Source organism: Pungitius pungitius, chromosome 13 (genome assembly GCF_949316345.1).
Source record: "Pungitius pungitius chromosome 13, fPunPun2.1, whole genome shotgun sequence".
Taxonomy (NCBI): domain Eukaryota; kingdom Metazoa; phylum Chordata; class Actinopteri; order Perciformes; family Gasterosteidae; genus Pungitius; species Pungitius pungitius.
The window spans coordinates 2,873,138-2,900,421 of record NC_084912.1 but is presented as its reverse complement, the minus strand read 5'-3'; the positions used below and the strand labels follow the sequence as shown (position 1 = coordinate 2,900,421).

Sequence of the window (27,284 nt, the reverse complement as noted above, 5' to 3'; positions counted from 1 at the left end):
TCCGTCATAGCAATGAGACAATATATTTAATCTTATATTATGTTATGTTCCTACAGTTTTAGTAAAAGTTCTGTTAAATTATTTAAACTTAATTGCAGAATACAATAGCATCTTAAATAGCTAAAAAATAAACTTGATAGCAAAAGTTTTCACGTGTTTTAAGTGGTCAATTTATTCAACTTGCAAGTATAGTAAAGCAGCTGAACCTTCAACTACCAGGAGTTTCTTACTTACTTACTTCAGCTCATTTCCTTTCTTCATACTGTGGCAATAATGTTGTTTCATTTTCCAGCTCATTGACACTAAAACCAGTTTAAACGCTAATCGTAGTTTTAACCACTGACGCGGTGACACCAACACTAACCAGTACTGACATTGACTCGCTCAACATGCTGCGACAAGCTGTAACGTTCTGCATGCACAAATTCACCCATTGAAAAACACACAAACTGTATAAAATACGCAAAATTAAAAACTGTACACCAGCACAAACACACATCTTAGCTGTACGAGTGAGTGTGTGCCAGTCAGACAGACAGATCAAGGAGAGGTAAAAGGCACACTGCAGAGAACAAGCGTCCCCGCTTTAACTTGTTTCAAAGTAATTTAAATTTTTCTCAATATATAACATGACATATACACTCACCTAAAGGATTATTAGGAACACCATTCTAATACTGTGTTTGACCCCGTTTCACCTTCAGAACTGCCTTAATTCTACGTGGCATTGATTCAACAAGGTGCTGAAAGCATATTTTAGAAATGTTGGCCCATTATGATAGGATAGCATCTCGCAGTTGATATTTGTGGGATGCACATCCAGGGCACCAAGTTCCCGTTCCACCACATCCCAAAGATGCTCTATTGGGTTGAGATCTGGTGACTGTGGGGGGCATTTTAGTGCAGTGAACTCATTGGCATGTTCAAGAAACCAATTTGAAAGGATTTGAGATTTGTAACATGGTGCATTATCCTGCTGGAAGTAGCCATCAGAGGATGGGTACATGGTGGCCATAAAGGGATGGACATGGTCAGAAACAATGCTCAGGTAGGCCGTGGCATTTAAAAGATGCCCAATTGGCACTAAGGGGCTGAAAGTGTGCCAAGAAAACATCCCCCACACCATTACACCACCACCAGCAGCCTGCAGAGTGGTAACAAGGCATGATGGATCCATGTTTTCATTCTGTTTACGCCAAATTCTGACTCTACCATCTGAATGTCTCAACAGAAATCGAGACTTATCAGACCAGGCAACATTTTTCCAGTCTTCAACTGTCCAATTTTGGTGAGCTCTTGCAAATTGTAGTCTATTTTTCCTATTTGTAGTGGAGATGTGTGGTACCCGGTGGGGTCTTCTGCTGTTGTAGCCCATCCGCCTCAAGGCTTTGCGTGTTGTGGCTTCACAAATGCTTTGCTGCATACCTCGGCTGTAACGAGTGGTTATTTCAGTCAAAGTTGCTCTTCTATCAGCTTGAATCAGTCAGCCCATTCTCCTCTGACCTATAGCATCAACAAGGCATTTTCGACCACAGGACTGCAGCATACTGGATGTTTTTCCCTTTTCCCACCATTCTTTGTAAACCCTAGAAATGGTTGTGCGTGAAAATCCCAGTAACTGAGCAGATTTTGAAATACTCACACCGGCCTGTCCGGCACCAACAACCATGCCACGCTCAAAATTGCTTAGATCACCTTTCTTTCCTATTCTGACATTCAGTTTGGAGTTCAGGAGATTGTCTTGACCAGGACCACACCCCTAAATGCATTGAAGCAACTGCCATGTGATTGGTTGATTAGATGTTACGCATTTTGATTAGATTAGAACAGGTGTTCCTAATATTCCTTTAGGTGAGTGTATTTCTTAATTCAAAAAACTCTTTCCCGTTTCACACCGTGTATTCAGATCTGATGCTACAAGATTACAGAATTTGGTTACACTTCATGGTGAATCTTTTTTTAACAGAGCATCATTGGTAACACACATGGTAAATGGAGCAAACAAAGAAAAAATCTGAAATAGATTATAATTTGTTTTGTGTTTTGCTCAGATGCAGTCCTTTTGACGGCCGCCAGATAACGCAAAAAACACTACGCCCATATTGAAGTGAATGGGAAACCCACACAGTAAAATGTTCAGCTCCCAGGCACTGTCACTTCTTTTAAGTTTGTCTGAAGGGAGAAGTTAAAATACCAGTCTAGGAGTTCAGTTTAAAATACCATCTACATTGATCACAGATAGATATTGGTCAAGACCAAAAACGGAGCTAAAAGAGGGTGATGATTGTACTCACAATCATCAGCTTGACAAACATATAATTTGCTCTCTAAAAAGTCACATTGTTTTAGATCTGTGCACAAGATAAAGTAAATAAAACCCCTAATCTTTTGGAACTTTTTGGGACACCTTCAAAGCATCCTGTAATATTCATTGAATAAACCCAGCCATCAAGTAGTCTTGTAGTGAAAAATGCCATTGTAATAAACATTCAAGCTCTTACAGTTCAAGAAAACAACAAACATTAGCACAATAATCAAAACAAAAAACACTCTTTCACCTTGTGATGCCAAACAACCAGAAGAAAAATGAAACAGCTAACTATTTAAAGAGCACCGAACACAGCAGTGATGCGATTTTAGCTTTTAAATAAATATCATTTCATCACATACTAACAGAGTAGTGTAGTAATATGAAATTCAAAGCTATTTGTTGCACAGTCACACCTGCTCTAAGGGAAGTCAGAGTGCAATTAGTAGCTACACTCATCAGACACCATCCACACTCTGCAGCAGCCAGGGGTCTAGCAGCTATGTGATCTTTGTGTCTCTATCTACTCGTTTGGGGTAACTATGTCTCTGGATGCTCTCACAGTATCTTTGTGGACTTAGACTTGTATTTCATATTCAACCACAAAGGTGAATGTTGGAAGAAGGAAGCACCTGGTGAAGTTACATTCACTGCCTTTCTCACCTCTACATGTCCGGTGAGGCTTCTTCATTCTTCATTCGTTTGAGGGCATTTTTCTTTTTATAGAATCTGTGATATCTATTCACAATTGTAGTCAACTGAACAAAACGTCAATAAAATCATTTTGTTACATTAGTTAGGTTGAGTGTCAAATAAGCATTAACTAAAATATATATATATATAAATCCAGGCACATTACTGAGTCCAAGATATGATGAGAGCAATATTCTGGAGACAAATATGGAGAAGCTTACAGAGTCTTGAGTCTTGCTCACTTCGGCAATCATATGATTTCCCAGAATTTATGTGTTATAATCAAACTATAAATGTTTATATACATATAAAAATAGTGTGGTTTAAAATCTAATTGTAAACATAACAAAACAATTTTGTCTGTAAAAACTGATACGGTAATTCAATTTAGAATATGATTGCAAAATTATTTTTCACAATTAATTTGAATTGAGTGTTTTAAAATAACTTTTTTTTTAAATTATTTGAAGCTAATAATTAAAGTGAAGATTTACAATAACCTTCTTGGTGCTTTTGTCCAAAATAAAAATGCAATTTGAGTTACAAATAATTAAATTATTATATTATAATATTAAATTAAACAATATCTTTATTGCTTTTATGTAGTTAGTTTATTAGATAGTAGATAGTTTACATTTCTTTTTTTAATAAAAATGTTATTAAATTTGGCACAACCAAGACTGCATATAAAACAGCCGCATTGAGCACACAGGTAGTTTTTGGTAGAAAACATGAGAAAATTAAAAGAACATAAATACTGTGGGTTGAACGGCAACATCATGACTTTTTTTACTGTTTTGAAACGGGATCAACAGGCAGCGTCGTTTTAATCATTAATATTAATGCACAAAAAGAAAAACCAAACAGTGTTTTGCATGAAGGGCATTTACACACAGACATCTTCGACTTGGGTTGGTTTTCCATGGCCAGCAGCGTTACCCCCGTTGGCGGCCAGAGCAGCGGGCCTCCGTCTTTTTGGTCTACACGTTGATGGCGTGAGCGTGCTTCTTGCACAGAGGTTTGTCTTTCTTTGAGTAGAAAGGCTGGCCCTCAAGGTTCACATTGCAAACCTGCAGGTAAAACAAATGTGTGCAAAAACATTTCACAGTGCTACTTTCTGGGCAACATCTCTTGAGGGATGGCTGTGGATTATCCAGCAGAACAAAGACAATGTTTTTGGAGAAAGATGTGGCTGTTGAAGTATGTGAATGCTTTTTTCCCTGAGTTCAACAAACTTAACCCCGGCCAAATCCAGAATTTTATTGTGGAAGCACAAAAAGATTACTCAAAACTTGGATGATTAAAATCTGCCTTCACATATACTTAGAGGGAAGAGAGATATCATGTTTCCCCTTATGTCGCAAATGAAACGGTGTTTGTTTCTATTTCTTACCGCACAGACGAAGCAAGTGTCGTGCCAAGTGTGGCCCAGAGCCTCGATGAACTTATCACCTGCCTCCACAGGGAAGTCACAGCCATGACACTTGGTGCTGAAGAGTGAGATGTAATCTGACAAGACAGACCAGACACAGCCCATTGAACATAACAATACAGCGTGAACAGTGTGTAGCCCGACCTTGCACCTCTGACATCGAGACAGCGCGAAACATCGTACCTTTCTCGCAGTACGGCTCTCCGTCCTCCATGTGGAAGAGGCTGTTTCCGAAGGCTTTGCCGCAGGCAGCGCAAACAAAGCAGGTGGTGTGCCACGTCTGCCGCAAGGCGTGCATCACTTCCTGTAACACACGTGACACGACATGTCAGACGGCATGAAGTGCGCGCACGTGGCAGTGATTCATAGTGTTTTAACCGTTTGCCACAATTTGCTGTTCACCCAAGTGCTGTACCCTGCTAGATCACGTGAGCATGCACTGCAGGTATACAGGTGGAAAGGCACGAAGGCGGAGCATCTCACCCCCATGATCTTGGTGTTGCAGCGGGCACAGGTTGGAGCGAAGAACTCCTCGTAGCAGTTCTCGCAGTAGACATTGTTCTGCTCCTCCACGAAGCTGACGTCAGCCAGAGACATGTGGCAATAGTGACAGTTAAACTCCTCGGGGTGCCAGGACCGGCCGAGGGCCACCAGGAAGGGGCCCCTGGGAAAAAAACAATAAGAGCGGCTGTCAGGTCAGTTTTTGGGGGAAATGCTTTGATGACTTTCTGACTTTAAGCTTCCTGCATTATTCTCGTTTTTCATGGCTTTTTACACTTGATATTCAATACGTAACAAAGACAATCAAATGTATCTATCATTATTAGTCATTGTTTATTCATGAGGTGTCTTTGTGATTGAGACACAATTGAATATAAACTGGTATAAATAAGTCATGAAGTCATAAAAAGTTATCAGATAGTACATCTTTAAAAATCCTAGCAGAACAAAAATATTTATCTTGAGTAACGTAATTACTAATGGAAAAGTTCATGGGAATTTAATGGAAAAAAAATAGAAATACAGATTCAGTTTTTAAGGGGAGTAGCATTCATATTACTGCAATATATGTATTCATGCATTGAAGATATACCCATTGACTAAAAAAATATATTTATTTGTATAATGAAGCAGTCCAAACCAGTCTAAAGTGCATCATAATATAATATATCTAATCAAAAATGTTGTAATTTACCGGATGACGCTGTTACAGGATCCACAGAGAGCCGTGCGGCTGCTGGCGGCAAACCTCTCCGCCCTTTGGGCCACACCCCGCGCCACGGGGGCGAACGGAGCGGGGCTCGGTGCGAAGGGGGCGGGGCTAGAAGCCGCAGGTGCGGAGGGAGATGGGTTGGGGACGTATGCTGGGGGCGGAGGAGCGGACTGGGGCAGTGCCTGGATCTTCTTGGTGGTGGTTGTCATTTTCCCGGGGTCGAACTTGTCGGCAAAGTTGGTGTCCGACACCCAGGGGGGTCGGTTAGAGGAGGCGGGGCCTGCCGGAGACGGGGAATGGGCAGCAGCTTCAGGGTGGGGCTGAAGTGGAACAGGAGGTGGACCTGCAGTGGAGAAGAAAGAGGAAAACAATTTAAAGGCTTAAAGCTTAAAAGATTAAAATAACAACAATAAGCTGTTTCAGTTGATCTCACCTGGTTGCGATGGGTAGATGCATGCGGTGCTGACCACCTTGGGAGGGGTGGAGCCAAGAGGGATCTGAATGGAGCTTTGCTGAGTGGGCGGGGCTTGTTGAGTAGGGGGCTGCTGGTACTGTGGCGGTATTGGCTGCTGATACTGCTGTTGGATCGGCTGTTGATACTGCTGTTGGATCGGCTGCTGATACTGTTGTTGGATCGGCTGCTGATACTGCTGTGGGATCGGCTGCTGAAACTGCTGTGGGATTGGCTGGTACTGCTGCTGAGGCGGGGCTTGTGGGGCCGGATGCATTGCCGCAGGCTGACCATATTGACTGGACAGGGATGAAAACATCCTGATTCATCATCATCATCACTTTGTGAAAAGGCAGTTTGGGGTCTTTTAACCTATTAAAGAAATGAAGTTGTATCTAATTGAGTAAATTTAATTATTTGACATGCAAATCACTAAATCCCAGTTTAATGGGTGGTGTAAATCTTAGCTTTGTACTTAGAAAATACCTACACAGGATACTTAGTGAAAGTTAGTGGAAGTTTTAATGAAGAAAAGTGAGAAAAAACAGAGGAAATGGGTGTCAGTATCTTCATGACTAAGACAGAGGTATAAATGTGACGGCTGGATTGTCATCGTTTGAGTCAGTTACAAGAAGTTCAGCATGTTATTCAGCTGATGAACAAAGGATGTTGTTACTCGGTGGTTACACAGTTCTGGACTGAGCGATGCAGCAACGCCTTCGGGGGTAGGCGTTTAAATCCCACCAGCGACATCTAAATAAAATGTCTAATGTCAAATAAAATGAATGGCTCATTCTGCATTAAACAAAGTGCTTGTTGGCTCTTCTGAGCCTCTGGAACTCCTTTTAAAGGCGCAAACAGATCTCAAAAAATTCAGCCATGGATGATTTAATTATGCTCAGAGTTTAGCAGTGTGGTGTATGATATCCACTGCCAACATGCTAGTTTTCAGAATTGAACAAATATTCAGCCTAAGAAAAATTTGGACAAGGTACGGAGACGTCGTCACACACTAGTTGACATGAAGCACACTGATGCCTGAAGTCCATGTGTGGTTCTGCAAAGCGTTTTTACATGAAGAAGCCTCGGTTTGCTGGCAGATGTTGTGTTACGCAGCATAGGAGCATACAGGGAGATAAACACGCTGGCAGCATTTGGACTCGACTGCTGGATCCCTGCAGGTGTCGGTACCTGGAGACCGCAGCTCTGTGCTGCAGACTGTAACCCGCGGCAGATTGTCGCTTCATGCTGCAGGTGCAGAGATAACAACAGCAGAGGTCGCCATGACGATCTGTATGCTGAAGGGTGCTGACGATGCATCAGTCGGCTGTTTTCTAACCACAGACGGCTTTTTAAAATTGTCAGGCCTTCAAAGAGCCAACAAGCACATAAAAACACCTTGATCCAATTCAGATGACATCATGTGAGTTCCAAATGGTTTACCATCACAAATCTAAGATTCAGATTAAAACTGAACGGATTAGAACACAGCAGTCAGTTAAAACTACAGAGAGCTAAGAGGGTCACTATCTGCAAAGAGACCTGTTTCTTTGAAAAACACTATCTTTACAACCCACCACACAATAAAAATCCCACAGCTGATGGGCTACCTGCGAGGGGCGTGGCCAGCTGGGTTCAGCGGCGGCTGAGCGGCGGGGGCGGAGCCGGCAGAAGCTGGAGCATGCTCAGTAGGGCTTAAGCACAGAAAGCGTTAGGAGCAGCAGTGAGAGAGAGCCATTTGGAGCTGGAATCATCATTTACACGGTACATTCGCAGTATGTATGCAGAGGCTAAAACACACAAACACACATACTGTTAAGATCACATTAGTCAAAGTCCAGATCAGATTAATGAACGCATGGAAAGAGGAAAATATAGAAGATTGTTAATGTCTCATGCAAAAAACAAAAAGCTTGACATCGCTCTGGCGGTTATATTTTTCTTCAGTATGTATCAGTCGAAAAATATCATTTTCATTTGTAAAACCGATTTCTTTGACGTGAAGGTTTTTTCTTCTTTTATTGAATCCTGATGTTATTACTTTGCTACTTTTTAATTACACTAGATTCAAGTGCAAAAATCTGCACACTTAATTAAGACACATTCTTGAAGTTACCAAGTCTGTCCTGTTCCCCCAAATAAATTGTTTTTCAAAGTCTGACATATGTTCGGAGGAAAATATGTTTATGTGCACTATTTATACGTATTGTATTAACACTGATGTCTCGTTGGACATGAATATAATTCACCATGAGAAACATATTCCTCTGTGTTTTATCCCTCTGTGCGTCACGTCTGAGCTGCTCCCCTCGGGATGACTTGGAGGCAAAAGGGAAAAACCACAGTCTCTTTATTGGCGGATAAAAGCTTGACCTCCGCTCCTATTGATTCATGTTGAGTCATTGCACGGCGGACGCAGACTGACGGGAGGACGGCGGGGGCAGCGGGGATCGATTGTGCATAATGGAGGGATGATTAAATAAGTGACCGGAGCAGAGAGAGCTCCATCCATCAGTGCTCGGGATGGAGGAGGGGTGGGGGGGGGGGGGGGGGGGTTAAAAGCTTTGTCCGTCCTCTCAGAGACTGAGCAGACCTCCGAGCTCTGATACACGGCGTCTGACTCTCCATCAGCTCGGCTCCTTTTTCACAAACACAGAGCAGCTAAAGAACGAGGCTAACTGAGATAGCATCAGGAGACATGGAATGACAACCCTTTGGACAGACACTCCAGATATTTGGTGCCAATGTGCCGACGTTATCTCTCCCGCCGCCGCTGGACATCTTCTACAACCTCTCAGTTACTTTTTGTAAAGATCTGTTAAGTTTTAACAACCTGAAATGTTTTCCTAAATCCTTAAATTCCTAATGAAGTCATCAATTTTTGTCATGGTTTTAAAGTGAAGAAGTGTCAAGTTGTCTGTTGATTAACCTGCTGCATAACAAAGCATATATTATAGTTTAATATGTAAGGGATTAGTCTGCTCTGTTACAAGTAAATGACCACAAATTTCAGTAAATAGCCATAGAATAAATAAAGGTTTGCTTGAGAAGTTACCCCCAAGGTTTGTTATCCAGGAATTGAAATCTATTATTCATGTAAATATAACTGGAATGGAGTATTGTGCTCTTCATACTGGAGACTCGTCCCCCTCGTATTGATCCCCTGGTCACAGTCACAATCAGGCCAAAATGCTCTAAGGCTCTCTTTCAATCAATCAATCAAGACCATCTTTGATCCGTATCAAAATGACTCTATTCATGTGAGCTCATGTCAGACAGCAAAACCTTTGTGTTCGTCAGTTCCACTGCTCCCTCTTCCGGAGAAACCAGATGCTTACGTCAGATTAATAACTAATCAATAGCTTTCTATGAATATGCTGGCATTACAATCTCAAGCAGAATATTTTTAAAATCAGGAAAATAAAGATATCATTCAACTGCAATTAAGACTAAAGAAACATGCAGATTATGAAAAAAAGGTAGATTAATCTCTGGTTGAGTGCCATGGCCGTGTTGTCTGTCTGGTTGTCTTTCTCTGTGTATCCATGGTTACCGTCTCCCTGCCGACCAATCTCAACAGTGTTTAGGGTTGCCTTTATTATTACCTTTGTTCACTTTGGGTTTTACATAACTAAGCTGTTGGATAAATGCAGTGTGGTATAAAATACCATTTTGTGATGAAGTCTAAAGAAAATGTAACGTAAATGAAGCCAAGTTTTTGAGTAAATGTACTTTTCACTGCTGCGGAATTCAAAATCAGGAGTCTAGAAGCAGGCAAAGATGAGTTTACCTCACAATCAGGATCATTTTAAGACAGGGGAACTAAAGGGCAGGTAGAAGAGATGAGGGGCGAGGTGTTCAAGGGAGGGGCAGAGTGAGCAGCCGTGGGGTGGGGGGAGGGGTCAGCAGCTGTCTTATGGAGCTCTGCTGCCTACCTGCTCCTCCTCAGAGCCTCCTCCTCCTGCTCCTCCTCCTCCTCCTCCCCTGGTACTACAACAGACAGAAAACAAAGCGGAGAGCAAAGGTTAGTGATCGCTCTCATTTTAAAGTCAACAATTTTATTGTGAAATAAAATGAAACAGGAAACTCACAGGACTCAGTGCCGGTCATGTGGGCCAGGACCCGGAAGGACCTGGACTGCATGTTGACTGCACAGCTGCGGCGGCCCCATTCACCCAGGTCCTGGTCTTTCTCTGCACTCTGGACGGCCTGATAGACCGGGGAGTCGCTGTCTACGAGACCCTCTTTAACTGGGAGAGGACTGCAACCCCCCCTACCCCCATGACACCCCCCGAGTCAATGCAGAGACACTAAAGCTTGAGAGGACTTAAATGAAAGTGCTTTTGTTTTGGCGGAAGAGAAAAAAAGTTTTTTGATGCCCTGCTGCCTTTTCACTAAAACCTGCAGCACTAAAGGGTTGTTTATATTTTACACAGAGGATGCAAATTGGATGAAAACAGAAAAAGGAAAAGAAAATACAGCTGGTATCGATTTGATTGACAACGGAGACAGCGGATGCATAGGAGAGAAAAAGCAGAATATGAGACATGAAACCTTTTGGTATGTGTATTAAGACGAGATGTTTGTTTGTTAGACGCAGCGTGAAACTAGGAAACCCACTAACAGAAGGAGAAAAGGGAGTTCAGAACATTCAGTTTGTCACTAGTTCAACTTCTTTCCTTCGGTCCGTTTCATATTTTATGTTTTATTTCTTCGAGCCAGGGGGGAGAAGGAGCCCAACACGCCTTTTGTAAAAGCAGAGCATGAAGAATTGGTTCAGATGTCCAGAGCAATTTCATGTTTTTGTTCTCTCAGGGGAGAGAGAAAGAGAGAGAGAGCAGTTTTCATGCAAACACAGCAGCACATCTCCCGACGCCATTTTCCAGCAGGATGGAAAATCGATTGGTTGTGTGAGAACACACGTCAATATTTTTCACCAGGATCCACAGAACACACCACGACAACAGCTGGATCTCGGTAATGCTTCAGAGAGTAAAACTAATTTAAAAAATGAGAGAAAATATGAACCCTACTTAAAACAAATAGATTTATTTTAAAAGATACCGGGCTGCAACTTATAAGTAACATTCGATATTGTAATACTGTATCTGAATGAGATGTGAATGCGTGAAGCAAGTGACTCCATGCTTCAAATCACATATTCACCACACACACACACAAATTCTTCAGTGCACCCGGAACTCCGAACGGACCACAAACAAACCGCTTTCAAACCCACAACAATCATAGAAACCAGAGGGCCGCACCAACATCTGTGCAATAACTGATCCCTTCTTTATGACCACGAGAAAACATCAGGGCAAAAGGGTCAGAACTAAAGCCGGCTACTGAGACGGAGGAAGAGGAGGAGGAACAGGAAGGAGGAGGATTTAATATCCACCATCCCAAAAGAAAGAAAGGGAAGCAAACGCTATGAGACAGAACATAAAGGACGACAGTAGTGATGGAGCAGGAGGAGGAGGAGGAGGAGAGGAGGAGGAGGGGGGGGGAGGTGTTCTTACCCTCCGTCGGGCCCCTTCCCCTGCGTCTGTCCTGCGATGGCGTCCATGATGGCGTCCTGCGAGTACAGGCTGATGGGCGTGTTGTACTGCGCGTGGATGATGGTGGCGTTGCCGCCGGGGCCTTTCACCTCGATCGGCTTATGGGTCGGCAGGGCGGCGGCGTTGAAGCCGGCGCTGTTGTTGGCAGGAGGGGGGGGGGGCGACCGGGGGGGAGGGGAGGTGGGAGAGGGTCGATGGTTCGTAAGGGCCGGTTAGCGGGGAGTTTGTGTCGAGGAGAAGGAACAAGCCGCCATGCTCACAGCAAACAGTCAAACATCCTCTGATGTAACGCTCCGACGGGAAGGCTGTGAAAACAGCTGACGGTGCGCGTCGAGCCGTGACCTTTATTCAAATGTCAAAAAGCAATGAAAATAAAAGATGGTATCAGTGCAGAATCGCTCCCACGTTGCCCCCCATTTTTTAAACATACAACTTTGTCCGTGTACGCATGCAGAGTAAAGCAGCAGAGAGCAGAGGGACGTTGAAACATCCACAAAAACCCAGAGCGAATGAACTCACTTCAACTTAATGAGCCAGAGACTGATTTGTCTTTTTTTAATCTTAAATAAGCAATCACCCCCTTGTTAATCAACAGAAACCACAAGAGTCCAGTCTGAAGCACACAGCAAACCATGACGATGCACATTCACTCTGCTCTGACAGCAGAAGATTCTGCAAAAAATAGAACTCATTTTGGTAATAATAAAAAAAAAACGCCAATGGTGCACCTTTTGGCTTCTGTACCAGATGAGTTTAAAGTCCAAATGGCCCATAAACTCAACTCACCTCCCTGCAGGCTAAACCAAATCCCAAAAAGCATTAGGTGGCGTAACTTAAAGGAACTTGGATTTTAAGAGACAAAATGAAGGACTACTCGAAGGACAATAATGACTCTCATTTTTCATACTTTCATTCTGAAATCTCCTCTGTTCCTCTGGAGCACAAAGACAACCACAGAGACAAACCATGCCCTAAAAAGACACAAGATGCACTCTAGCAGGAGAGGACACTAACTTGGGGGCGGCTGGGGACAAAGCCTTGTTTGACCGACATCGAGAGGACAGAAGGAAGAGAAGATGAGGCCATTAGAATACACGAGTGCATGTTTTGTGAGTTTTAACCGCAGTTCCGCTACAGAAAGGAGAGAAATGAAGGTCAGAGGTCAGAGGTGAACCCGACGTACTCGCGCTACCCTCGCCGCTGCACAGCTGCCAGATCTGTGAGTGGAGAGATTCGTCGTTTAGAGACAATAAGACTTTGACCTTTATTGCAGCGACAATAATAATAGTTTTTAAAAATCTTCTCCCGAGCGATTTACAAAAAACAGCATTCATCTCTGAAGATATATATATATATGATATGTGTATATTATTCGAATATATTATTTTTATTATATATTTGGATTCTAAAAAAACATAATAAAACAATAACAACTATAACAACCTTTTTTGTGTGTGTGTGTGTGTGTGTGTGTGTGTGTGTGTGTGTGTGGAAGGTTCCCCGACCTTTAACAAACAGGTGTTTGGCCCCTTTGGGGATGCTGTAACCGAATCACACTGTGAACTGGGGAAACACCAACGTGTGTGTGTGTGTGTGCGTGCGTGTGTGCGTGCGCGTGTGTGTGTGAGTGAGAGTGTACGTGTGTGTGTGTGTGTGTGTGGATATGACTATGAATACTTATGGCAACAGTCACACACTCACAGCCCTGTAATATACCAGTGTACAAACAGTTGTAAGGTAAAGTACGTTTAACCAATAAAATATAGTGTACGTAACCAAAGGCTGCTTATTTATTTATTTGCATTACATTTTGTATATTTTGTTGTTCTTAGTACTGCTTTCTCAGTTTTTCTTTTCTCCTTTCACTTATATTTATAGTTCATTTAGGTTCAGCCTATTTTTTTTTGGGGGGGGGGGGGGGGGGGGGAATTAATACACTGAATGTCCTGATGAGCCCACTTTTCTCCTTCTTGGGGTTAAAGGTCAGCAGAGCAGAGGTTTTAGAGGAGTCAGTTATCTCTAATCAGTGTGGAACGTCTGCAGTGTGACATGTTGGTCCACGTGGCAGGACGAGGCCTACTAAAGGTGGCAGAGATCTCAGAGGAGGAGCTGCTGGAGCAACAAACCGTGTTTGGCCAAGAAATTAAAAAGATAGAATTAACATTTAAAAAGTAACATATTACTTTTATTTTTAAAAAGGTGCTAGGCTTCTGAGCTGATGTTAGCGTCTGTTGCTCATGAAGAGAGAATGTTTCAATTATTGTGTGGACACAACGCTGAGATGTTCAACGTGTTCAAACACCTGCATCCCCTGATATGACATCATTTATTTTTCCAGTTGGCAGGGGGAAAGAAATGTGTTCACACCAGAAACAAACAGAACCATGGTTCAGTTGGATCTTTTAAAATCATCGTTGGCTGCATGTACGTGTAGAGCCTGGGTGAAGAAACCACTAAAAATCTGACCTACTATTATTATTCATATGATAAAAATTAAACGTGGTCGTTTCCCGCCTCTACCAGCAGCTCCGCCTCCAAGAACCTTCTCCCCCCCCCGCCACGCGCGCTCCTCCTCTCCGTCTCTACGTACCCGGCAGGCCGACCCGCCTGAGCGGCCGCCATCTCCCTCAGAGCGTCCCCTGAGTACAGGCCGATGGGGGAGTTATACTGCTTCCTCTGGGCGGGGCTGACGGCCGCCGACCTCCTCCCGGGGGAGCCCGCGTCCGCAGCCCCGCCGGGGGAGGCGCCGCGGGCCGACAGGCGGCCGTTGACCTGCACTGACTGAGGCTTTCGGGTGGGAGCAGGAGGTGGGGAGGAGACGGGGGGGGGGGCGGGAGGGAGCAGAGAACGTCGGGTAACAGCTATCAATAACGGATCAATACGTTTTAGAGACCAACCAGATTGTAAATGGTGTAAAAATGTATTATTGTAGGAACCATGAAGTGAATTATTTTAGCTACTATTACTAAATCAAGTAATTTCTCCTGTTTTGGGGGGTTTTAATGGTTCATCCGCTGGCTTTTGAGACATTTTTGAGAGGTGCTTTTGTCTTACGATGTTTTTAGAGGATGAAGCTCACGTTCTTCTTCCCTCGGCCACCTGGAGGTGACAACTGATTATTCTGATACTAGTGGCTGAAACTGAGACTATGGAGGGACTAAAGGGATCCTTTCAGAATTTTGATGCTCACAAGGAGAAAAGCAAAACTTCATTTTAAGTCAAAAAAGTCAAAAAACCTAAATCAAAACAATCAAAAGGAATGTGTTTTGAACAAATTTACATTACTGACAAACTGGATTAGTTTTCTTACTCTGATGCAAAACAACAATGTTCAGATTTTACGATGTACCCAGGGTACATTTCGTGAAGAAGGCATCTACTACAGCAGAAATGCATCGTGGGTACAGCTACCTGTGGGTGTGGGATCATGGGCATGGAGGTGTCGAATCGCTGCGTCTGCATCGGAGCGGAGCGCTTCGCCCTGAGAGAAGAAAATAGAATAGAAAATCTGCATGCGAGATGACTTCGGGTCAACTTTCAATTGGCATCAACATTTTTATCCACCCAACCAATGAGTCCATGAATTCGTTGGGTCCAAAGTGGCGGCCTGTGGTGCAACTTCACCAAAATAGCAGCTTGTGTGGAGGAATGTTTTCATGTGAGTTTGAGCTCTTGAAGTAGTTTGTTCAGCTGAGGGATCAGGGGGATTTTCTCAACACGTAAAGGAACACTTTATCCTTCAGATTATCACACACAGTGATGGATTCAATGTGCGGGGTCGCACAATACTAATATAAATCTTTTGTTTTCAAAGACACAGACAGCACATCTTGTTGTGTATTTCTAGATCGACTTGCTGGAATGAGTCCAGAAACCTCGAATCAAGTTTTTGACGGATCCAACTTACTGCCAATCACAGATCGACAACGGTTTGGATGAAAATAACCAGCCTCTCATCCTGAATTGAAAATTTATTTTTATTTTATGTTTTCTGTGTCAGAGGAGAAGTCCACAAGGGTCAAAAAGCTTTATATATATATATATATTTAATTTGTTTCCTGACCTTTGTGTCCACCACAGACCTCAGTGTCCACTTTAAAACACATGAGTGACGTGAACAAATGATGAGAAAAGTCTCCTCGTCCTGGAGCCGATGTTGTTTCCTCATCACCCAGAGGGTTTGTAGTTATGAAACTCCGCTGTGGACCAACATTCATTTCCTCACCGAGCTTATCAGATCTGCTGTGTAAGACACCTTCAGGTTACCGCAAAGATGCTCTATGGTCAATGTTGGTCCCGAGTGACACCAGGAACAGCCTGATGTTCCACCTCTGCAGCAGACACCCCTGCCTTTGTTTAATTCTAAGTATCTACAATCTGAGAGGTTTGAAATGTTAGTTGATGCCCTTACTTGGTCATGGTGAGCGCCAGGTTGTAGTTAGCCATCTTGATCTTGTTTTGGGCCTCCAGGTGAGTCATCCCGTCGGTGCCGACGCCGTCTATGGCGACGATGACGTCACCCTGCACCAGGTTACCCTGCGCCGCTTTGCTTCCCGGAGTGATCTGTCCAAACACCAAAAAAAACCAGAAAATCTAGGTCTCATATTTGCATTGAGAATACTTTAATCGGTGCCATCATGGGATGACGTCAGCCAGTAGAGAACAAACCCCATAATAAAAATTCATCTCTGGTTTAAGAAACAGAAAAGGCAATATAAAAAAAAGCAATATTCACAAGTGAACATTTGCTATGCTCAGATGGATGATCGCACACTGTCAATCTGCAACATCCAATCACTTAGTCACTAAAATCTGGAGGGAAAAGGGTTCACTGCTTTACGTAAAACAATCAATCAAATGGGCAAAGGAATTCATTAATGAGTTAAAGATTAACATGTGGGCACGTTAAAGTCCCTTTAATCTGAAAATCCACCTCGGTACGAGAGTTTTGACCCTCATTCACAAAAAATAAAAAAAGACATGTCTGCGTACAAATTCAACAGTTTAAATCATTTGGAATCTCTCAAATTCAGACAGTTCATTTTAAAACGCCGTAAATCCTCAAAAATCTGGATCCTTGACTGTCTTCAGTCACATCAGCAACGACACTCAATCAACTAATTTTATTCAACTGTAAGCTCACAACCTGTGTTAAATTAGCATAAAATTACCCCTGGGATTTCTGAGTCGTTAATCAAATAGTCGGTAAGCCAACATTTGCTTATTACCAAACACAAAGTACAGCTGAGGCTGAACGAAATGTCGTTAGTTATGCAAGTATTTGGTCATTATTTATTGGACGTATTAAAACCTCGAATCAAAGAATCCACTGGACAAAAAAAATCAAGAGGATCAGATCCCGAGGAGAGCATGAAATGTCTGTATCGGATTGTATCCCGATCGTGTTGACCTCGTGACCTTTCACCCGCAGACTCACTGGGCAGCCTCGAGGCCTCTGTGGCGCCTGAGCGCTAAGCGCCGAACAGCTGTGTGCACGCCGCTGAGTCACATCCACTCCTGCTGGTCACTCCCTAAAAGGCAGGCAGGCACCTTTTTCTAAATTCTCCAGAAATTAATACAAAATATAACAGAATTTGAGAAATGAATATTGTACTTCACTACATTTATCTGACAACTTACTTTGCAGATTTTCCATACTGGAACTGGCTACAATTAACGACTATTTCCACTGCTGACTGATATATTGATTATTATCTCTACTAATAAAATAGTTGTTTGGTCTCTAAAATGTCAGAAAAACTAAGAAAAATGTTGATCAGTGTTTTCCAAAATTTTCAAATATCTTATTTTGTTCAAAACTCAAACACAGTTTAGTTCCACAGACAAGAAACCAGATAAAAATCTAATTTAAGAAAAATGGCAGACTAATCAAAACAGTGAGCAATTCATTTTATAGTTGAAGACAAATCGAATATTCCTTCCATGTTAAAAAAAATATACTTTTGCTTAACAAATCTGTTAAGCAACACACACACACACGCGGTCAGAGTTAAAGTTTTAATAGCGCTGTGACACTTGTCTCGCTCGGACTCATCTGGGGGACATTTCTCCTGAATGTAAACGTTGCCTGAAGGAAACATCGCCCCCTGGAGAGGAGCCGTTAGCCGACATGAGTTTACACTCTGCTGCGTTTACCTTCCAGTTGGAAGGATTCCTGCACACTGGGGACAAAGGGAACTCAGGAGAGCTCATACTTTGGGTGGTTTCTGCATTTATTGCGTCACAAACACAATAACTGTTCAACTTGCATTTCATTGAGCGGAAAGTCATATTCACGCGTCAGTAGGATTTGAACCCAGTACCTCCTGTTTACATTACAAGCACTTTGACAGATCACAGCGTCACTTCAACAACACCAGCATGATGATGAACACTGCTCATGAGACCATTTTCATTCAAAAAAAAGTTTCTTAAAGACCAAAACCAATGCAATCTAACTATTTTTGTCTTTTAATCAATGGAGAAAGCAGAATTCCTCAATCGACCCAAACATGAGGCTAAGGTTCAACACCGGGTATTTTAAACAAAGCATCTCGGTGAAGTAACAAACACACACGACGGTGTTCATGTCTGGAACACACAGATATGAACAACTTTATTACAACGGTTCACAATAAAACATTTGAAATTGAATCTCCGTTGCGCCGTGGCTTAGTTTGTTAAAGTGCAGCAGATCATGGGTTCATATCCCAGCATTGCCTTCAGGGTCGTGCAAATAGTCTTTTCAACTATGTATCATCTGTCCCTGTAAGGGCACAGCAATAAAAAACCGAAGAACTCATCTTCTTCACCAACACACTTGCACAGTGCACAGTTTTTTCTTTAAAACTTCTTTATTTTCAACTAAATTAACATTTATGTTGATTGAGGGATACATCTGACCATCTGTTTGACTGTTATGGAGAAGATAGCTGGTTTATTCAGAGATAATCAACATATTATATATCATGAGTGTTTGTTGTGGTTCAATTAGTGCTTCTCTCAGGACATCCAGGGTTTAAATCCCAGCAGTGCGGAAGTCAGAAAACTTCAGGCAGGAAATTGTGTTGCGTCATATCGAAAACCTCGCGTTTGCTGAGTCCACCTGATTTCAACCTCCAGATTATTTCATCACAGCCGCTTTGGATTAAAGTGAACAAACGTTTGGAGAGTTTGTGTCACTGAGTTTGAACAATGCGAGTCCTGTCCGGGCTGCATAGCGGCCTACTTTCCCTCCGAGCCATTCACCCTGACCCACATACACTTTACGCACTCCCCACGTTCGCACAACATCAACGGCATTTTAAACATGGAACCAGCTCCACAGCCTCTATGTGCATTACAGTGATGCAGCCATTACCTCTGAAAACAACCTAGATCCTTCATGCAAAGTTAAAAATATGATATTTTATTGATCACATTCACCCGACAGCAGAGACTCTGTAGGTCTGCAACAGTAGAAGAAGAGCTGATAAGACTTGTGTGCGTCTATATGTGTGTGTGCGTGTGTGACCTTCAGAGGCTAAAAACAGCCTTCTGCCTGTCAGCAGCCACAGACGCTCGCTGCCACTCTGCAGGCCTCGGCAGGCCGCTGCTACATGGAGCCGCAGCAGCCGCAGCAGCCGCAGCAGCCGCAGCAGCGCTGAGAAGTGCACCTCTGCGGAGACGAAAGTCTCACTGCACAGGTCGCCCCGGACAACGGAGCCTTTCAGTCATTTCTTTTGTGTCACCACGGCCATTTGCTCGTACGTCTGATAAAGCTTTCAACGAGACACATATTAATAGTCACGTCAGAAAGAGGATCTGACCCCCTCGGATCAGGTCGGGCCCCCGGAACGTCCGGGGCTGTTAACTTTACGCTCGCTCGGTATTCAGCCGGAGACTGAAAGCCAAAATAATCTGCCTTTCTCTACCAGGACTGTATTACGGCAGCGTGAGAAAGTAATTACCAAATTAACCAAATTATGACAAAAGAGGATCCGGATCAGTCCTGGATCAAACCTGGGGTTCCCTGATGTGGAAGAGTTTGGGAGACCCTGATATGTGAGCGGGTGCATCGAGGCGAGTCAGCTCCGTGTGTTACAGCACGAGTACGGTTACCGAGAGCTCCGCTTTCACACAGATTGTAAAACTTTATTTAAGCAGCTCACAGCGACGCTCAACTGTACTTCAAGTTGGACTACAAATTAAATACACATATATCTGCAGATTTGGATGCTTTACAAGGTTCATCTGAGTGAAAGTGTCTTATTTAAAACCACGGGCACAAAGAAATGAATGTGAAAGTTGGATTAAAAATACGTTTTTTGTAATTCAGTGGCTGCAAGTCCTACGAAATGTTCTTGAATTTGAGCTATTATTTATGTAACGATTTGATATTTATTTGTGGCAGCTGAAGAAAATTAAGCAGCGCGGTTGCAGGGATGCAATTGTACTACGGACCTAAAAAATGATAACAAAACTGAACAAAGCTTTCACATTGAAGTTGAAAGAATAAAATAAGGGAAACAAGTGCTATAACATACTTTAAATATTTATATTTATCAATAAATGTTATTCATTTCATCTCTCCACGTGTTAAACTGAAAGTAATCTGAAGGCCGAGCTGTTGTTCGTCCTTTATCATCTAATCACGAAGCTTCCTCTTGCTCGTCATTCTCTTTGTGCTGAGAGTTGTGCTTAGTTTCTTTTAGCCGAACTCAGAGCACTCTTGACATTTCAGGCGGCCCTTTGGGGGAAAATGTCAGTCGGCTTTATTCGAGTTGAAAAAAAAAGCCAAAGATATAAGTATACATGTTCCAGAACATCCATCAGGTCAGAGAGCATCGATGTGTTGCCTTGGCGACTGTACTCACAGGACGACGTCTGCTTGAATTTTTGACCAGTGATGCTACAAGAGCTGCCCTCGTGTTTGAGGTTCTCAGTCTGCTGTTAATTCATTTTGTTTTATGTCATTACATTCCTTGTACTGTCTGGCTTCAAGCCCATTGCTACCGAAAGACAACATAAATATTCTTATGTGAAAAATGTGTTGGCAGAATGTATTAAAAAAAGCTTGTCGCTGTAGTTTTTTAGCAAACAAAAAGGAGGTGAACAGGAACTATTTTAAGCCATATTTGATGGTCTGGTGAGTATTCACAGCGGTTTGAGTACAGCGTGTCGTCTTGGTAACGGAGGAAACCGTCACCCAGTGCAACAGCGAGGCTCCTTGGTGTGTTTCAGAAGTTGTTTGAGCTCTACGGCACAGAGGGAGGAGAAATACACACGATACTTGTTAGTAAAAACCTTCACTTTTGGCAAAATACAGAATAACCACCAGAGTTATCCGAAAGAGAATCGACCCAATCAACAGCAAAGCATCCACTTAAGTGTCGTGGGAGCCATTCATCGCACCGCCTCAGATCCGAAGCCTGAACACGATGCTCTGAACCTCTGAGGAGACCAAGCCCTGCTGGATGACGATGAGCTTCTGCCTCCGCTCGCTCGTCCAAACGCGCTCCGGCGCCAGCAGGAGAAAAAGAAAAAAAAAAAATCGCTCTTGAATCCAATTGAAAGAGCACGTCTGTTAGATTATAGCCACATGGCACAACACGCGTGTGGTGTGTGTGTGGACATATTTGATCTGAAACAGGCCAGGTTCTTTGTGTGCGGGGGTGAGGTGTTCCGTGAAGGAGGATTCCACACACACACAATCCAAAGAAACGGAATGAACGTCTTTGGGACTTTTTTCATGCCAAAATTGCAATGAATGGATGTGTTGGACCGACACAATGACGTCCAGCAGCTCTTACACTCACACTCACACTCACACACACACACACGCACACACACACACAGTCATCCGGAAACAGCTGACGAGGATTTTCCCCTCTGTTTCTCTACGATCTTCATAGTATCCCATGAAGACAAACCCCAGGTTGTGAAGCCACGGAGGTGCGAACCGCCATCGATGGATTAGTTTGACACGGAAGGACACTTTAAAATCTGACTAAGATCCATGGATTTATTTAAAATGCCTTCATTTCCTCTGTGCATTACAATGAGGGACATAAGTGTCTATAAAGAGCATAACCCTGTGTTTTTTTCACATACACACTGATAGGAGTGTATCATATGCAGGTATATGCATATGAGATATTGAACATTGCCCTCAGCTAACAGGGAGTAAGGCAACTGCACCTCTGGTGTATATTTTATATCTATATTTCCTTCTCCTCTATGCATTAAATCCCATCCAGGAATAAATACAGATGCTCTTCGGACCTTGAAACACATTTCCCTGCACTCGGTCGATTTATGCACCGTCAATGAAGGTCAGCAGTCAGAAAATCCCAACACACACACACACTCAAATAACACACACTGAACCTGGCCTTTAAACCTGCATGGCATTTTCTACGTTGAGATGAGCATCCAGCACGCAAGGGGTCAGAGGTCACAGGTTCTCAGAGGATTCGACCCGAGAGTCTGCAGTTAAAGCAGGCAAAGTGACACGCCTTCAAAATAAAAGATGAAGTCAGACGTGTCATGGTTATCCGCCTTCATTGTTGTTCTGCTGAATCGTTTATAATACAAACAGAAACAATGTATCAACTATTTTAATAATCAATCGTTATTTTAAAGCCATATCGCAGAATATTCAGTAGTTCCAGTTCCTCCATTGCGATGAGTGAAGTGAATAATTTGGGGTTTTGGATGAAACAAGCAATTTCAGTTATATTGCATTTTGTTCCTTGCATGTTCAAAATTGTCCAAATACAACTAAAGGGAGTGGAAGCAAACACAATATTTGAAAAAAGTAGAAATCATAGCGTCACTGGCGTCATACGCTCAACAACTTCCCAACACTTTATGTAGAAACCTCCGTTAGGTCACATCCTGCATCTCAATAAACCTCCAATTCTACCAAAGTTAATTCAGCAATTTTTCATTTTCATACAAGAGCTTCCAGCTCATCAGAAACCACAAAGAGCTGCAGATCTTCTTCCCGTCAACGTGAAAACCTCAACCGTCACGAGCATGATGGACAACAGCAGTGAGATAATGGGAGATCGAAAGGTCAAAGATCACAGCATCCAGAGGGAACAAGTGGAGGAGCATTTTCTCTCTCCGCCTGTGCTCTATTCAGAGCGGCGACGCTGTGAAACCAACACCAGCTCCAGTTTTAGCTTCAGTTTCCTGCTTTGCGGCCTCGCTGACAAATCCCGGCAGCCGTTAACGTCCCGCAGGTCTGAACGATTCGGAATAAGTCCACTCACTCCAAGCCCCTTTTCTCATCGTAACAGAAAAGACAAACTGGGAACATGAAGCGCGGAGGGACTGCAGTTTCACGTCGTGGTAGAATAGAGGAGATTGAAAGGGGTTCTTTGCGGCCTTTGGGTTCCATTCATTCGGTTATGGACACCCAACTTGGAAATGTCTCCTCTCATCCTTGCAGTTACACTAACTGTCCGTAAAAACAAAGTTTTTAATGGTTTTATCAGAATGGTAAACTAATCAAAAGCAAATTTAGATTTGAAATATTTATCGATTAGGATTTGGATTGACACACAAATCAGAAAAAGATAATCAAGAATTGTATTATTATGACAACATTAATCTACTTGGAATCTTCATATTCCTGTAACAAATATGAGTGTAAAACCTTTTCCGTTACTTTCAAAAATTAATTAATTCACTAATGTGTTTTAATTTCCTTTATCAAATGTTCTTTTTAATGTTTTATTTTGCTTTGCTTTTGTAAAGCACTGAATAGTTGGAAAGGTTCCATTCAAACAAAGCTGCCTTGATCTTTTTGAGAGGCATCTTATTTTGATAGTAGATGGAAAAGAGATGACAGGAAATCAGGAGATGTAACAAACTCCCACCGGGCACATTATTAATTACATAATCTAAACCCTTTTACCCACCAGGAGGACCGGCCCCCATCTTTTATCTTTCAGGATAAACACTCCACAGAGTAAAAATTCCTCAAATTATCTTATTCAGATAAGAAAACAACGTGAGATATTGTTAACGCACCAACAAATGTCTGTCTCTTGTTTTGAAGGAGACAAAATATTACGCCTGAGGTTTAAACATATATATATTTCCTTACCCTGGAGATGGTCAGGGGCATGTTGAAGTCCTTGCCCCCCTGCAGCCTGAAGCCCCAGGGCCCGGGGCCGGGCAGCGACACGGTGTAGGCGCTCATTGTTCCAGGCGACTAAAAGTTCCTCCAGAAAGGACCGCGGTGATTCAACTTTTTATTTCAAAACCTCAACGGCAGCTGGATGGGTGGGAGGGGTGGCTGGCACCGGGTAGCCTCTAGAAGGAAACGTAGCAAAAAATATATTTAATAGGTGAAAAGATGAAGAACCAACCTGGAAATATATAATTTTTTGTCTAAATACGCAAAGTGCACAAACCAAAAACTGTGTAAAGAAGAAGAAGAAGAAGAAGAAGCTGAGAGAGGAGACAGAAGAGAACTTGTCTGCTCAGAGGAGCTGAAGGGACAGCCTAAGAATAGCCAGAGATAGCACTGTTGCATTGTGGGGGGGGGGGGGGGGGGTGGATGGCTGAGGCGGGGTGAGGCAGGGTGAGGGCGGGGGGCGGGCGAGGGGGGTATTGAAGCAAAAAGGAGGGGGGCGTGGACTTATATGGTGTGAAAGGGGACACCCGGTATGCCCGGCTCGCCGTGATTCACCGGGGCTAATATAGACCCAGCGGAAGCTTCTGGACTCCCTCACCCCCCCCCCCCCCCCCCCCTCCCGCCCCCCTCCCTCACCCGTCCGGTTACGCTGCGGGTCTCCCTCGGACCCAATCAGGGGTGATGCCAGGAATTGTCTCATTATCGTCATGGTGATAAAAGCCCAAACTGAAATGCCACCCGTTAAGTGGCTCCGATAGCTGAAAGGTCAACGGCGAGGTTGCAGGTTCAACTCCCCCCCCTAAAAAACCCCCAGAATATTTTACTTAAGAAGTGTCATATATCAACACATTTTCTGTCAAACCAATATCATATTAGTCCATACCTAACATAACTATTTTAAGTGGCAGATGCACATTTGGGGATCTAGTGAGTGTTTTTGTGGCAGCAGGACAGTTTGTGTTGGGTTGACTAAAAATAAACTACAGTGTGTGGTCTTGGTAATGAAGAGGTCACCCAGAGCAACAGTGAGGCTCGCTGATGCTTTCTAGTAGTTGGTTTGAATAAACTAAGATATTTACTTCAAGCACCAGTATTTGAACTATATGAATGACTTCCTGATAAATAACTGACGTTTGACATTGTGCAGCTGTGATTACAAGTCAAACTAGACACGGCTTGAGTCTGTAGAGGAACAGCTGTATGTTGCAGTTGCAGGACTTTTATTTTGGCAGGGACTAACAACAGGTGAGAATTCCCTGACACACACACACACACACACGTACACACATTCACACAGCTGAGCTTGTCAGCCTGTGTGAGGTTTCATGTGATGCCTACAGAAACGTGTTAAATAACTAAACCTCACCACACGTTGTTGCACTTGTTGCTTCATAATTGGGTTGTTTTTTTGTTGATGATGATTGTCGGGTTTTACACCAGTGTCGAGTAAGATGTTTCCCTCCATTGGCTCAGGTTTAGGTCGGTTTGGGTAAAAACCGTCCAAATATGTTCATGTTCCAAAGTTCACGAAATGGGACATGTGATTGAGGGGCAGAGACGGACGAGCTGATCCCAGAGCAGCCTGATCTGCTCAGCCGGTTATATCACCGGCTAAGTTTAGACACCTTTGTCACAGAGAGGAATCTGTTGCGGGGAGCTTTCCAAAAACCAATTCAGGTCAAAATAAGTACGTAACGTTCAGTGTTACTCCCCAAAGACGCACATTAACAAATACGCTGAACGGAATATTTCAAATGGAGCTTAATCGACCTCCATGTTTTCTGGTTACACCGCAAGGCCTTGAGTTACGTATAAATGTGACATATGTTTACTTCCTGTGTTTATTGTTTATATTGACTCCAGACCAGGCTCCATCTAACGGGGGGGCTCTTGAGGGCAACGATATTCACCGCATCGTTGTCTCCGACCGGCCGCGCCATGCACCTTCATCGTCCTCCTCTTCCTCCTCCTCTACGGCCTTCAGGCTGAGACACAAAAAGCATGTTGTCAAGATCCATGTCGTCATGGAAACGAAACCCACACGCAGAGCCGGTGTGCTTTGACCCGAGAAAAAGGATATGGATGAATGCCCTTTGGCTATAAAACATCACGCACCTCTAGTTCTCTAAGTAACTGCAATAAAGTTAAGTTTATATCGTAATTATCCTCTTTCATTCATAATGCCTAGTTGTACACATCTGATTATTTGGGGTAAAGAAAATAGTAATATTGTAAAGTAACTAACTACATTCATATTAAAGTCATATTAATATTCTTACATGTGAATGATTAATTAATGATTATTTTTGTTATGAACTTTTCTGTTAAGTATTTTTTAACTTTGAGTTAATGTTTTGTGTTTAAAAATATTGAGAAACCATCACCCAAACACTTTCTCAATGTTTATTTTGCCCAACAGCCCAGATCTCAATATTATAACTCATAGATTATGATTATTAACACAATCCAAAAACAGCACAGATAATCTAAATAAAAAAATAAAAAGATATGATTTTACATGAAACGATAAAAATAGTTCCTGGTCAATACTTGTAAAAACGTGTTGGGAATTTAATAAGTCATCATCATTTATAACCTTAAATATGCTTTGTGCAGAAACATCTTAATGTGTAAAGGTACTTATTTATGATGAATGAAGCTGCGTAGAAATATAAATAATAAAGGAGATAAATAAAATAAAGAAATAATAAAATAAAATACGGTAATGGAGTTAATGTATTTAGTTACTGAAATAAGCATAAAAAATCGGCTAAAATATTTGTGCACAATGCAAATGAACTGACTTCAATATGGATATTTGTATTAGTTGTATTATTGCTAGTGAATACAATATATAGGTAGACCACTTTGGATGATGGTAAAAAGTGATGAATTGGAGTGAAGCCTCTGATTAAACGAATGGTTGAGACATAGTATAGTTTTAGTGAATTGCAAATGCTACACCAACTGTTCATGAAAATGCTCAATGAATGAACGTGTTCACCTTAAAGCTCAGGTGAGCTTGCAAACAGACGCCGCCCACCCGCTGCTCCTGCTGCTTCCAGCACCGTGCTCCGCCCCGCCGGGCCGCCCCGCTCACGACAGTCAGCGCACACCCTGATGGTGGAACAAACCGAGGTGAGGGGGCACAAACAGGTGGGATAAAGGTGTGTGTGTGCGTGTAATGGCCGAGCGGCCTACCTGTCGCCTACCTGTCCGTCTCCCTGCAGGCTCATGAAGCGAAAGCAGCGACCGTGACAGCCTGAGGTGCCCGGAGGAGGGGTGTAAACCGTGGATTATCATTAGCGAGGTTTTTTCTATTTAAAGAGACAGGAGCCAGTCTATCTTGTATAAAAATATATTTTTTGAAAGTAGTTTTGAACCTACAAATGTTACAGTATTTCACAATATTATTCATGGTATGCTTTATTTTAGTATTAGCCATGTATCCTTTTATTACCTTTCTATTTGTTGTTGTTAGTTGTCTGGAAGGAAT

General features: G+C 42.8%; 1 protein-coding gene across 4 annotated transcripts; it reads right to left on the bottom strand.

Annotated features, from left to right (window-relative positions):
* Positions 1-154: 154 nt before the first annotated feature.
* LOC119214394 (LIM domain-binding protein 3-like) lies at positions 155-27,077 on the bottom strand. 4 transcript variants are annotated; one of them, XM_037466149.2, is made up of 14 exons: positions 27,001-27,077; positions 26,793-26,905; positions 25,699-25,773; positions 23,756-23,964; positions 16,070-16,221; positions 15,070-15,139; positions 12,673-12,695; positions 11,620-11,793; positions 6,080-6,396; positions 5,629-5,989; positions 4,917-5,097; positions 4,617-4,737; positions 4,395-4,510; positions 155-4,071 (listed from the first exon to the last, which is right to left on the bottom strand). In XM_037466149.2, exons 4-14 carry the CDS (start codon positions 23,849-23,851, stop codon positions 3,982-3,984), a joined length of 1,701 nt encoding a protein of 566 aa, XP_037322046.1. In that variant the 5' UTR covers positions 23,852-23,964; positions 25,699-25,773; positions 26,793-26,905; positions 27,001-27,077; the 3' UTR covers positions 155-3,981. The 4 variants fall into 4 exon arrangements, with proteins under 4 accessions (XP_037322046.1, XP_062422641.1, XP_062422640.1 ...); XM_062566657.1 differs by having other exon boundaries at positions 26,990-27,045; XM_062566656.1 differs by lacking the exon at positions 25,699-25,773.
* Between the last annotated feature and the right edge of the window lie 207 nt (positions 27,078-27,284).